This window comes from Apium graveolens, chromosome 3 (assembly GCF_009905375.1).
Source record: "Apium graveolens cultivar Ventura chromosome 3, ASM990537v1, whole genome shotgun sequence".
In the NCBI taxonomy this organism is placed as follows: Eukaryota; Viridiplantae; Streptophyta; class Magnoliopsida; order Apiales; family Apiaceae; genus Apium; species Apium graveolens.
This window is the reverse complement of record NC_133649.1, coordinates 287,970,304-287,983,102: the sequence shown is the minus strand read 5'-3', so window position 1 is coordinate 287,983,102 and position 12,799 is coordinate 287,970,304. Positions and strand designations below refer to the sequence as shown.

The 12,799-nt window shown below is 36.2% G+C and overlaps 1 protein-coding gene across 2 annotated transcripts; it reads right to left on the bottom strand.

Moving 5' to 3' along the window:
* Positions 1 to 223: 223 nt before the first annotated feature.
* On the bottom strand, positions 224 to 6,737 carry LOC141713518 (1,4-alpha-glucan-branching enzyme 1, chloroplastic/amyloplastic-like). Of its 2 annotated transcripts, XM_074516979.1 has the most exons (14): positions 6,551 to 6,737; positions 5,739 to 5,858; positions 5,141 to 5,351; positions 4,925 to 4,994; positions 4,577 to 4,846; positions 3,541 to 4,447; positions 3,210 to 3,326; positions 2,843 to 2,905; positions 2,493 to 2,600; positions 2,276 to 2,377; positions 1,757 to 1,824; positions 1,453 to 1,534; positions 781 to 897; positions 224 to 576 (listed from the first exon to the last, which is right to left on the bottom strand). In XM_074516979.1, exons 1-14 carry the CDS (start codon positions 6,629 to 6,631, stop codon positions 394 to 396), a joined length of 2,499 nt encoding a protein of 832 aa, XP_074373080.1. In that variant the 5' UTR covers positions 6,632 to 6,737; the 3' UTR covers positions 224 to 393. The 2 variants fall into 2 exon arrangements, with proteins under 2 accessions (XP_074373080.1, XP_074373081.1); XM_074516980.1 differs by lacking the exon at positions 5,739 to 5,858.
* Positions 6,738 to 12,799: the final 6,062 nt, after the last annotated feature.

The following is a 12,799-nucleotide window of genomic DNA, read 5'->3' as shown; positions in this document are numbered from 1 at the left end:
TTTCAATGGTTATCCGAATATCCAAGTACACTGGAACCGGACTAGAATTTTAATGAATTGAAAAATCGGATATCCGGTTTCACATTTTTTAACCGAACCGGATACCCGGTTTTGCTAACCTTCATAGACAACTACAAAGATGTTTGTAGACAAGTGCAAACATTTTAGCTTTGGTTGGAGACATCACCAAGGATTGAGGATTACCTTAGCTACACACACATGCTCGATTTAATCCATTACATATACAAATGTACAGCTACTGGCCTAGTGTAAAGGCCTGATATATCACAGGTAACATATGCAAGATACTTGATCCCATATTCTTCAAGGGGAGCATTATTAGTTCCTTATTACAGGGAAACATCAGTCATTTCCCATGCCTTTATGACTCTCTTATAAGCCTTTCAACAAAGTTGGACCATCATCATCTTTTTCGACAACAGTTGTTTCTTCAATTTCCACAAATCTGTCCACCGCATTTGTGTTGTCTTCCTCAATGACACTAACAGACACAGACACTATTCCGCTGCCTTCTTCTACGCTTTCATCTGAGCTTTCTTCAACTCTATAATAGACCTTAACACAGCAAATATCATAATGTAAATTACTGATTGACACAGTCCCGAATAACAATCAACATGTTCTAAGGTTGAGTGCTCTAATATAATTTTGAAATTTTGGGTTGCGGAGACACTGTGAATCGTAGTTACATTTTGAACTGCTACCAGACCACTAAATTAACATCTAACAAGAGAGGTCACGTAAATATAGGAAACGTACCACACATGTGCGAGCTGGGGAGAGTACTTGGAATGAGTTTGGCCGGTTATTGAAGTTTGTTTCGGGTACTCCAGGGATTCCTTCCGGAGATGTGAAATGGTCCACATTGTGTGCCACCTGTAATAAGCATTGTTACCACCTGGAACAAACTTTAAAATAGATCTAATAATTACGCACAAATTGGAGACATCAGGAGAATTAGAATGGCTTGGTCACCAGAAAGGCATACAAATCTCATGTACCAGACCCCGAGTGCATCTGAAATAAGATAACAAGCTTAAGTTTTGATAAAATAATGACAGGATCTCCTATTTTTCTTTCTCTGTACAAACACACACACACACACATATATTCCCCGATTCTCCAAAGGCAACAAGACGCCTAAGAGTACATCAGAGAAAGCTGACAGAAGCATAACAGAAAGTATGACCACTAGAGTTAATTTGTTCTCAATAAAAGAATTCCTAGCAGAAAAAATGTCTAAGATGTCTCGGTCCTTGGGATGAGTATGAAGAAAAGGTTACTGAGTTGCATGGAGAACTCAAGATACAAGACTAAGCAAGTTCCTTGGCATAATATTGAACCAACAATAGCAACACGAACAATCAAGATTTGTAATTTGTTATTTAAGCACGAAAAATGCAATTACGATATGTAAAATGGTTTTCTTACTCTTCCATGCCCACCAAACTCCAAAGCATCACTATCCAGTGCAACTCTGTATATCCCAGGCATGTCACACCCAACTTTATACCTGCATTGAATGTTTGCAATACAGGATTTGAAACTATTTAGAGGCTAATATGATTGTGTCTCCATTGTGGAATGTTTCTAGCTTTAGGAATCCTTTTAACTAGGAAAAAAATGGAAGAGTATAAAAACTGCTCATGATCATTTCTAGCAGGCGGCAGGCCAGTTCTATCAGTCACTATTCGCACCCACGGACACATAAATGGGGAAAAAAAGGTAAATGTACCCGTCATAAGTACTCTCTGGATGAAAGTTGAAAACGAAAATTAGATCTCCCCGTTCAAACACAATGACCTGAGAAAATGATAACACAAAATCATTAACATTGATAAATGAAATTTCGGAATCTCAAGTAATATGCATTACAAGATGGATATAAAGGCACAAAACTGAAGCTTGTAGTTCTACATTGATAATTTGTTATATTAATCGACCTGATGTAAATTTAATGCTATATGCATTACTAATATAAGCATGTCGATCTATGCAATTTTTGCATAACATAGTGAACAAAGTAGTTTAAACTCTACAAATATATCAAACAGTATACTTTGGGCTACTACCTATGTAATGAAGCAATCATGAGTCATGATACCTCTATTTAAGGCTGATTAGAAATTAAAATTTCAAGCATATATATAGTGCTACTGCTGATAAATAAAAAATTAAACCTCTTGTAAGAATACTTTCAAGAATAGTAAAACGCATAAATGCAGTTGTATAAGGCTCAGGAGCAAATGTATACCTTATCCTCATTATTTGCACAGCTCACCATCTGTTTACGCGATGCAATGAATGCAAATTTCTCATCAAGCATATTCATAGCTCTATCAAAAGCATACATGAACTACATTTACAAGCATGAAAAGCATGTAAGAACTCAGTTGCATTGGCTGGGAAGCGAAAGCAATAGTGCAAAGTTGAAATTACTGTGGAATGAAAATTCACACCACTGAAACTACCTGATATCTCATGTGATCTTCATCGACCAGATTCCACTGGCGTCTGCACTTCTCGTAACTCCAATTATTGCCTTCTCTAGGAAAATCTATCCACTCTGGATGACCAAACTATAAGAGAAAGATGCAGGCGCAAGTAGTTATAGCATTTTAAGATATATACCTAATAAAATACTGGGCATCTATGTATTCATTCCTATGGATCACTGTATAAATAGCCTACAGTTTCACTAACAAAAGAATCAAGAGCAACAGGAAGTTGAAACTTTCTTAAAAATGAGTATTTGCCAACTTTTAGGTATCTAGTTCCTGATCTATGTTGAACGTAAGCATGGTTGCGTTCTGTTCCTTACCTCATTTCCCATGAAATTAAGGTAGCCCTCCCCTCCTAAAGCCATTGTGATAAAGTGAATCATCTGCATAGTCATATTATAAAAGTGAGAACTACAAGGAATGAAAAACAATTAATATAGACGAGATTTTACAAAAAAAAAATTTCCCCTCAAAACAAAATAGAGGAGAGTGCATGAAAAAGCAAAAATCTGGATGGCATCAAACATATGAGAAAGCTTAGCAGATGCTTTGGTAATGAATTCAGGATCAGGTAAAAATTGGGAGACTGGTGTAGTGAACTGATGCAACTTAAGATAGAATTCAACTGTGATAATAAATCAATCTGCCTGAGGATGAAGAAGAACAAGGCTACAAGCTAACACACACCTTGTGAAGTGCAATTCCCCGATCAATTGTTGGAGAAGCAGCTACTAATGCGGACATGCCTGAGTACATTTCTTGATCCATAAGTAAAAATGCAATAGTCTTGTCTCCCACGATAGCCTGCACATAATATGTTAAACACCACAAATTCCATATGTAAGCACATAATCTCGCTTCTAATTGACCAACCTCTGCACTTTGCCTCACTTAAAGATGATAAAATCAAATGATTAAGTTCTGAGGATGGAAAAGATAACTTACAGCAAAACAGAAAAAAATGTTGTAAGATGGAGGAAGACATTATATAACTATTGAATACAAATGTTCAGTCTACCTGATCATGACTTTCAGCATAGGCTATACACTTCTCTGTGTATCTCCTATTAGTCAAACTCCAGGATATCTCCTCCATAGACCACTCTTCATCTTTCTTGTTTTTCAAGTAATCGATCCACCTATCAGGTATAGCCATCGCCAGACGATAATCAAAACCAATTCCTCCCTCTAATACAGGCCGGCCTAGTCCAGGTACACCAGAAACATCTTCCGCTACCACTGTTGCATCAAGTAGGAGACTATGTATCAGATTGTTAGCCAGCATCAGGTAAACCACTGCATCAACATCTGTTGACTCGCTGAAATACTCATTATAGTTCCCTGTGAATTCCATGTTAATTCCATGGTGATGGTACAACATTGATGTTACTCCATCAAATCGAAACCCATCAAATTTGTACTCCTCCAGCCACCATCTCAAGTTAGATAGTAGGAAACGGAGTACCTCCCAGTTTGCATAGTTAAAAAGTCTGCTATCCCACAGCTGGTGGTAACCACGATCTCCAGTGTGGAAGTACGAATCTTGTGAACTTTGTCCAACATCGAAGCCATTAAGGCCATCAGTAACATTGTTGCTTACATGGCTGTGAACAATATCCATCAGTACCCGTAAACCTAAGCTATGCGCTTTATCTATTAAATACTTCAGGTCTTCAGGGGTTCCCGACCTACTGCTCACAGCAAAAAAGTTTGTCACGTGATATCCAAAGGAACCGTAGTATGAATGCTCCATCACAGCCATCAATTGGACAGTGTTATAATTGTTTGCCTTAATACGAGGTAAGATATTATCTGCAAATTCTCTGTATGAACTTACACGGGGTTCTGAACTACTCATCCCAACATGTGCCTCATAAATCCGCGGTGCTGCAGATTTTGGAGGACGTGGATATCTAAACTTATACCTGCAAGGTCAAAGAGACCACAGTTCAGTAAAGATATCTATGTACAATTGCAGACATCAAAGGTTGATAATGTCTAGCATTCCAGAAGAACAAGTGGGAATAATGGGATTCAATAAACCTAAAGCGTACATCTCTGAACGTGGCGGGTCCCAGTACACACCGTCATAAGGTGCAGCAAACCTGGTTGCGTCCACAGAAGCATATTTTATCCAAGCAGGGATCCTGTCAACCCAAACTCCATCACCATGCTTAAATCGAAACTTGACTTTGGAATTATGCGGAATGGCTGCCTTCCCACCAGAGTCAGGAATTGTAATACACCAAACTCCAAACTGATCTTTTTCCATATTGTGATTAGAGCCATCCCATCCATTGAAGTCACCAATAATTTGTGCTTCTCTGCAACATACAAAACAATATCCAAAGTGAGAGTGTATCCCAGACTAGATATGCCTTTCTCTAAGACACTAAACTTACTGAGCAGCAGGAGCCCATTCACGGTACACAATGCCACCTTTTTCTCTGTTAAAACCGAATTTCAAATAACCTAGAATACAAGAGGAAGATGCTCATAAGTCATAACTCATAAGTGACCTATTTGAGTATATACAAGTATGCATTTAGTTTCACACAGCTTCCCAGTTTTGAAAGAAAAATAAAGTTGCATTTTGTCTGCTGATTTTCCACCATTACCTTGTGCAAAATCTTCAAGGCTTCCTTCATATTTTTCAATTAGCGTTTTCTGTGATATATATCTTTTCATTCTATATCCAAAATGATCTTTATACGGTCGCAGTCCCGGGTCAAGATCCAAAACAGCAACTGTCTCAGTGTCTTCCTCAATGTGCATCATATCGGAGTTTTCATCAGTTAAAACAGCTGAGATGCAAGACCTCTGTTCTACCTGCGTGGGAATATACATTTATCTTATGTAATATACAATTATAGATTAGGTAAATATAAAAAATGCACCCAAATAAAGCAAAACAATTTCATGAGAAGTCAAGTTCTGATGTACCGTGTAACTGAATCACTTACAAGAGAACACCCTAAAAGACCTCAATTGTGTCCCTGTGATAATATTTTTTTTACCTTAAAATCAAATCATAAAAATAACAGACAGACAGATTACAATTGCATGCATTGATGAAAGATTAGTTCAGTTCACTATAATGCACCTCTATTCCTTTTGCATTTTTTCAAAGAGTTTTTGTTAAATTCTAAACATGTGCACTGCCCAATCTAGTTCAGAATTAAAGACATTGAGCAGATTGCTCCGTGTAGATTATACCCTCCCAAATATGGAGAATCCTGATGAGTGAAGAAATTGCTGACACTCAAGCGATTTTCCAGGTCTGTAAAGTAGTCCGCGTGGCTGTTGATATGCAACAGACCAGTTATTCCTGAAGCCCTGTTAAAAATTTATGTAAGAAATACTTTGTTAAGAAGTTGTGAGTTATACATAGCGTGGAATTGGGAAGTGAAAAGGGGTGTTATGGCCTATGATTTAGTTTATAACTATAAATATCAGAACCATAAAAAATTGGTGAATTTTTCAGTACTTTAAAGTCTTCACATCAAATTAGATGATTGTGTGACGTAAATCATTCTGTGATTGCTAACAAGAACATGAAAGAGCTACTTCTTTACTAGCCAAACACTTGACATCAAGTTAATTTGTTAAAATCCGACATATGTTCATGAAAACTTCTCTCTTCCAAATGAGGATACCAAGACTTTGTATCCCACTAATTACTTTTCCATGATCATTATGAAAATCACTTATCGCGGATCAACATATTCGGCTTATTTTAAATCAATGTATATTAAGAGACGAACATCACCTATACAGCAAAACCTGAGGGGGAAGAGGGAGTAAAACTTTTTGCAAGTTAAATATCATTGATGAACTAAATGCTTAATGAATGTTTACTTGCATAGTTGCATTCCTAACAAATTACGAAACTATAAGAAAAAAAAAAGAACTAACTTATGTTAAAACTACAAAATAACATGACATTACAGTAGGAAAAGTTAATGCACCAAATCAAAGTACATAAACAGGGGGTAAGAAAACAAAGAGTGAACGAAAGATATTATTACCTTTGAAGAATGTAGTTGAGTTGAGAAGGAAGTTAAAAACCCAAATGCAGGTTTCGAAAGAGTAGCCCATGATCCGTACATTTTCGGGCAAATAATCTCTCTGTGTCTCCTCCTTCTACATGATCTTCATCTCTTGTGATTGTGGCTTTGTGCATGTACTTTGGCAGTGTGATAATATAATAGTATTTAATTTGATTTAATATTTATTATGTCAGATTTAATAAAAGGGACAAAGGGAATGTAGTTTGATACCTTTCGTGCCCTCTGTTGCATTAAAAAGAAGCAAAGAATAATAAACACAAAAATAAACCAACAGTTTTTCTATTGTAAGTTCAACGGTTTGATTCAACGATAATTACCTAATTTTGATTATTATAAAAATAGATAAATAGTGTTATATATCTAATAAACTACTACTAAATATAGAATACTTATCCTACTAAACTACGAATACAACTTATCATATTATTAAAAGATATAAATAATAGTGTTACATATTTACTAAACTACTAGAAATAGTCTATTTATTCTACTAAATTACGATCACGTGTTATTCTATTATTTTTATTATAAATTTATAATCATTATATATTTATATAAATATTTTAAAAATATAATATAACTTGATAAATAAAAATTTAAAATATTAATGAAAACTCGTGCATCTCACGGGATTTATGCTAGTATATGATAATTGGAATTGGGTGCTCGAAAACGTTACTTTCACTGCCAAGGTACCTTCTTACACCCTAGCTAACGTCCTAATTTATTTACTCCCGCACACACACTATATATGTAGGTTTGCGTTCAAATGAAAACTATGTAAATGATGTCGAACTTGTTAAAACAATTGATTTCACCATTTCTCACGATTCCTAAATACATTTTGTTAGTGTTTGAATCTGAGTAATTTTGTTTTTCAGTTTACTTATGTTACTTTATTTGATGTTTGGTTTTCAGCTTTTATTTATCCCTCACTAAATAAGGTACATATCTTAATCTCACACAAACACGATGTATATGTGTTAACAGGATGTTCATCATATAAACTGTATAGTTGTGATGAATTGTAATTTTATATATATGAAAGCTTAGCTCTGAAATGTTACAACGGGTACATTATTTATAGTGTTTTACATTCTCTAACTGAATCTGTTACAATCCTTATGACTTGTTTGGATAAAAGGGATTAACAACTTATTACTTAATGACCACTTATTGTACTCATTAGCCCCCCTTTGAATTGATTCTTCTGCATTTTCACAGGCAGTGCTAGCACAAGAGTTGCATTTCTTTACTAATCCACATGATGCTATGTTGCTACTGTCACCAGCTGGAGAAGGCATACTGGAAGAAATAATGCATAACCTGGAACAACAAGACCAATGTGGCACCTTACCCAAACCTTTAGTTAGAATATCTGCAGTATTGATCTTGGTAGAAATTTGGGAAACTTTAATTAATCCTGATTGAATCTTCTCCCTAATAAAATGACAGTCAATCTCTATGTGCTTGGTACTAGCATGATAAACTGGGTTTGCAGTAAGATCAACAGCAGACTTACTGTCACAAAACAAAGAAACTGGTCCCATATGTTTTACTCCCAGTTCAATTAACAAATTTTTTAACCATATAACTTCACAAGATGCATCTGCTAAGGCTCTATATTCTGCCTCTGCAGAACTTCTTGAAGTGACTGATTGTTTCTTTGACCGCCAAGAAACAGAAGCATTGCCAAGCAGAAAAGTATAAGCACCTACTGATCTTCTATCAACAGGATTTCCTCCCCAATCACTATCACTAAAACCTTGGAGAATAAGAGGATTATTAGATGGAAAAAACAAACCATGAGACACCGTGCATTTCAGATATCTCAACACCCTCTTAGCAGCCTCCATATGAGATATTCTTGGAGCATGCAAAAATTGGCTTAAAAGTTGCACTGAATATGAAATATCAGGTCGAGAAGAAGTGAGGTACAAAAGCTTACCAACCCAATTTCTGTATACTGATGCATCTGATATAAGTGGTCCTGAATGTTCATCATCAGTCAATTTCTGATGTGGATTTACAGGAACAGTCAAAGGCTTAGCATCAGTTAAACCAGCTGAACTTAAAAGATCTGTGATGAACTTTTGCTGACTCAAGAAAATTCCTTTGGAAGTTCTCTGGACTTCAAGGCCCAAATAATACTTGATACTTCCAAGATCTTTAATACTGAATTCCTTATCTAGATAAGATTTAAGGCCTTTAATGGCAGTCATATCATTTCCTGTAACTAAAATGTCATCTACGTACACTACTACCGCCAGAAAAATAGAACCTGTCTTGAGAGTGAAGAGAGAATAATCCAATAAAGACTGTGTATAGCCAACTGAGATAAGAGAATTGGTGAGCTTGGTAAACCATTCCCTAGAAGCTTGCTTAAGGCCGTAGATAGATTTTATTAATCTGCAAACTAGAGGAATATTAGAAGATCTTTTGTAACCCAGTGGAAGCTCCATGTAAACTTCCTCACTTAAATCACCATGTAAAAAAGCGTTGTTGACATCTAACTGTTCTACAGGCCAATCATTGGCTGTTGCAATAGCTAACAGACATCTGACAGTCACCATTTTAACAACTGGAGCAAAGGTATCATGATAATCTACCCCTGCTGATTGAGTATATCCCTTGGCTACTAGTCGAGCCTTAAACCTATCAACACTCCCATCTGAAAGATATTTAATTTTATAGACCCATTTGCACCCAACTACTTTCTTTCCCAGTGGTAAAGGAACTAATGACCAAGTGTTGTTAGACTCTAAAGCTTGTAATTCACTATCCATAGCTTTCACCCACCTAGGATCATGAACTGCCTGATAGTAATGATTTGGTTCTGTTTCAGCTTTCATAGTAGAAAAAGCTACAAAAGCTTGATTATGAGGATCAAAAGACTGTTGGGATAACAACATATCAGACTCTGTCCCCATTGAATGTGAAACAGAATGAAGAGAAGTTGTATTGCCAATTATATGATAATCTTTCCACCAAGAAGGTCTTGTAGCAGTTCTCATAGAATGTCTAGTAGAGAGAGAAGGAAGGTAAGGAGTTGATGATAAGGAAGGGAAATCCACAATCAAACCAGAATCCTTATGAGTATGTGGTGAAGAAGGTTGTACAGGTGTATCAGAAGTATCATCTACAAGTGTACTAGTGAACAAAGGTGAATCAGGTGAGGAAGAATTGTCAACAGGAGAAGAATATGTATCTTGAGTAGGAGTGATATGAGAAAATGAAGAATGAAGCCAGTCTAAAAAGGAATAAGCATTACCACTGGTAGGATATAAATCCTTGTGAATGGAAGTAGACTTAGCATACAAAGAAAATATAGTCTCATGAAATTTAACATGTCTGCTAATGAAAGTTGAGTAATTGTCTAGCCTTAAAAGTTTATATCCTTTCTACAAATGAGGATATCCCAGAAAAATGCATTGAATTGCTCTGGGATGAAATTTGTCAGTGGGATGACAAGAGGCATAGCATAAACAACCAAAAGCCCTTAGAAGAGAGTAATCAGGAGGTTGTTTATATAATAACTCATATGGTGTTTTGAAATCCAACACCGGAGTTGGTAGTAAGTTGACAAGGTAAGTGGCTGTTAACAAACAGTCCCCCCAATATTTGAACGATAACCCAGACTGGAATCTAAGAACCCTAGCAAGTTCAAGCAAGTGTTTGTGTTTTCTCTCCACTCTAGCATTCTGTTGTGGAGTAGAAACACAAGATTTTTGATGTAAAATTCCTAGACTAGATAAGAAAGAACTAAGATGCTGATTCACAAATTCACTCCCATTATCAGTCCTTACTGTCTTAATGGTAGTCTTGAAATGATTGTTAACATAGGCTGAAAAGGATTGAAACAACTGAAACACATGTTGCTTACTGGACATAAGAAAAGTCCAGATAGCCCTGCTATAGTCATCGACTATAGTCAAGAAAAATTTACATCCTGTATGAGTAGCAATATGATAGGGACCCCACACATCCATATGAACTAATTCAAAAGCAGAACTAGCATTAGAATTGCTATGTTTTGGAAATGCTAACATTGTTTGTTTAGCAACAGGACATAAAGGACAATCAGAAAAATGACAAGAATGTTTACCTATACAAGGTACATGCTCTAATACATTGGAAGAAGCATGTCCAAGCCTAAGATGCCACAATTTAGGTAAGGAAATAACAGAATTAGAAGAAACAACATTATTACAAGAAACATCAATGTTTGAAACTGTTTGAGAAGGAGAATGAAGCTGGGAGAAGTAGTATAAGCCAAACTTTTCAGCACCAACGGCCAGAACGTTCAGCTTGTTCTGGTCCAGAAAAATGCATTCCGAAGAAGTAAATGTAACAACACATTTTGTGTCAAAAGTTAACTTGCTGACTGACAACAAGTTACAACTAAAATCTGGAACTAGCAGAACATTATGAAGTGTAAGATGAGGGCTTAAAATGACATCTCCATAGTGTGTCACTAGAATGTGTGCATTATTGGGAAGAGTGATATGGAAAGGTTGTGAGATATTTTGAAGATTAGTTATAAGATTTTTATCCCAGCACATATGATGAGAAGCCCCAGTATCTATTATCCAAGAAACATTCAATTGAGATGAAACAAAAGAATGCATAGAATAAGCCAAACCTGCTATACAGTTCACATGTTCTTCAGGAGTAGAAAGACTGTTGTTGCTCATCATATTGGACATAAGTTGCTGCATTTGTGAGATCTGCTTATGAAGACTTTCTAGAGTGCAGTTCTGAGAATTCTGAGAAGCTCCAAATTGTTCATTTGCATTATGAATAGGTTCCTTGCCAATAGGAAATGTACTGGTTCCTGTCACCTGCATAGCCTGAGGATAAGGTCGAAAACCTTGGGAATTAGTATGAAACCTCCCTCTGCCTCTACCTTTTGGAGGATAACCTATAAGTTTGTAGCAACTCTCCTTTAAGTGACCCTCTTTATGGCAATAAGAGCATTTCAAAGTAGGTTTCTTAACCTGCCCACCATCAAGATGAAGAGCTTTCCCGGTTGAACTCTCAGTAGCACCGGGCTTGACATTTGCCAAAAAAGATGATGAAATAATCTGACCATTCCTTTGCCTCTCTTCTTGTTTAATAAGAGAAAAAGCTTGAGTGATTGAAGGCAAAGGGTTCATCATCAAGATTTGTCCCCTAGCTGTAGAGAAACTGTCATTGAGACCCATCAAGAACTGTAGCAATTTCTTACGCTGATCTCTTTCTTCTTGAAGCTTATGCGCATCACAAGTGCCAGCACATTTACAGGAAATAACAGGTTCCAAAGCCAAGTATTCATCCCACAAATTTTTCATCTTATGATAGTAAAACTCAACTGATTTCTCACCTTGTTCAAGAGCATGTAGATCCTTTAAAACCTGATACACTCGATGTGCATTTAGACTAGAAAATTGTTCATGTAACTCATTCCAAACATCCTGTGCAGAATGCACGAAATCCATACCATTGCTGATTTCTTCCGAAACAGTGTTTAATATCCAACTAATGATCATGTCATTCACTCTTTCCCATTGTGGTAAAAGAACTGAATCATCTGCAGGCCGTAGAACAGTGCCATTGACAATCCCTAACTTGTTCTTAGCCGAAAGAGCGATACTAATTGATCTCTTCCAAGGTCCAAAATTCTCAAAACCAATAAGTTTCTTAGAAATCAAAACGAGGCCTGGATGATCTATATTTTGTAAATACAGAGGATGCATATTAGAGATGTTCTGCACTTCGTGATTCTCATCAACTTTGGGAACAGACTCATCCTCTTGTTGATCAAACTCATCAACAACTCGGTGGTTATTCTCAGGAACACGTTGATTAGTCTGACTAACAGCATTAGCATAACTTTGTCTTTTCATTTTATCACAAACGAAACACAAACAATCAAAAGTATCACTGTATCAATCTTCTCAGCAACAATTTATCAAACACAATGATGAACATATACTAAGAGACCTAAAAATGATCACCAGCAAGCAATCGAAACATCATAACAGATCGATACAAACTTGTGTAATCACAATATAACAAGATCGACAATCTCCCAGAACAACTCACAATGAATCAATTCGCAAGAGAAGTATACGAAAAAAAACCTGAAAATTGCGGAAAATCTTCAGAAAAATTGCAAGATACAGCTAAAAAAATTCACTCGATCTCAACGATCTCGATGATTTTGAT

Coding starts and splice junctions, on each gene's coding strand:
- LOC141713518 (XM_074516979.1), bottom strand. CDS start 6,631: ATGTACGGATCATGGGCTACTCTTTCGAAACCTGCATTTGGGTTTTTA. Junction 5,859..6,550: donor CTCAACTACATTCTTCAAAG/GTAATAATATCT, acceptor AATTTTTAACAG/GGCTTCAGGAATAACTGGTC. Junction 4,847..4,924: donor GAATGGGCTCCTGCTGCTCA/GTAAGTTTAGTG, acceptor TGTATGTTGCAG/AGAAGCACAAATTATTGGTG.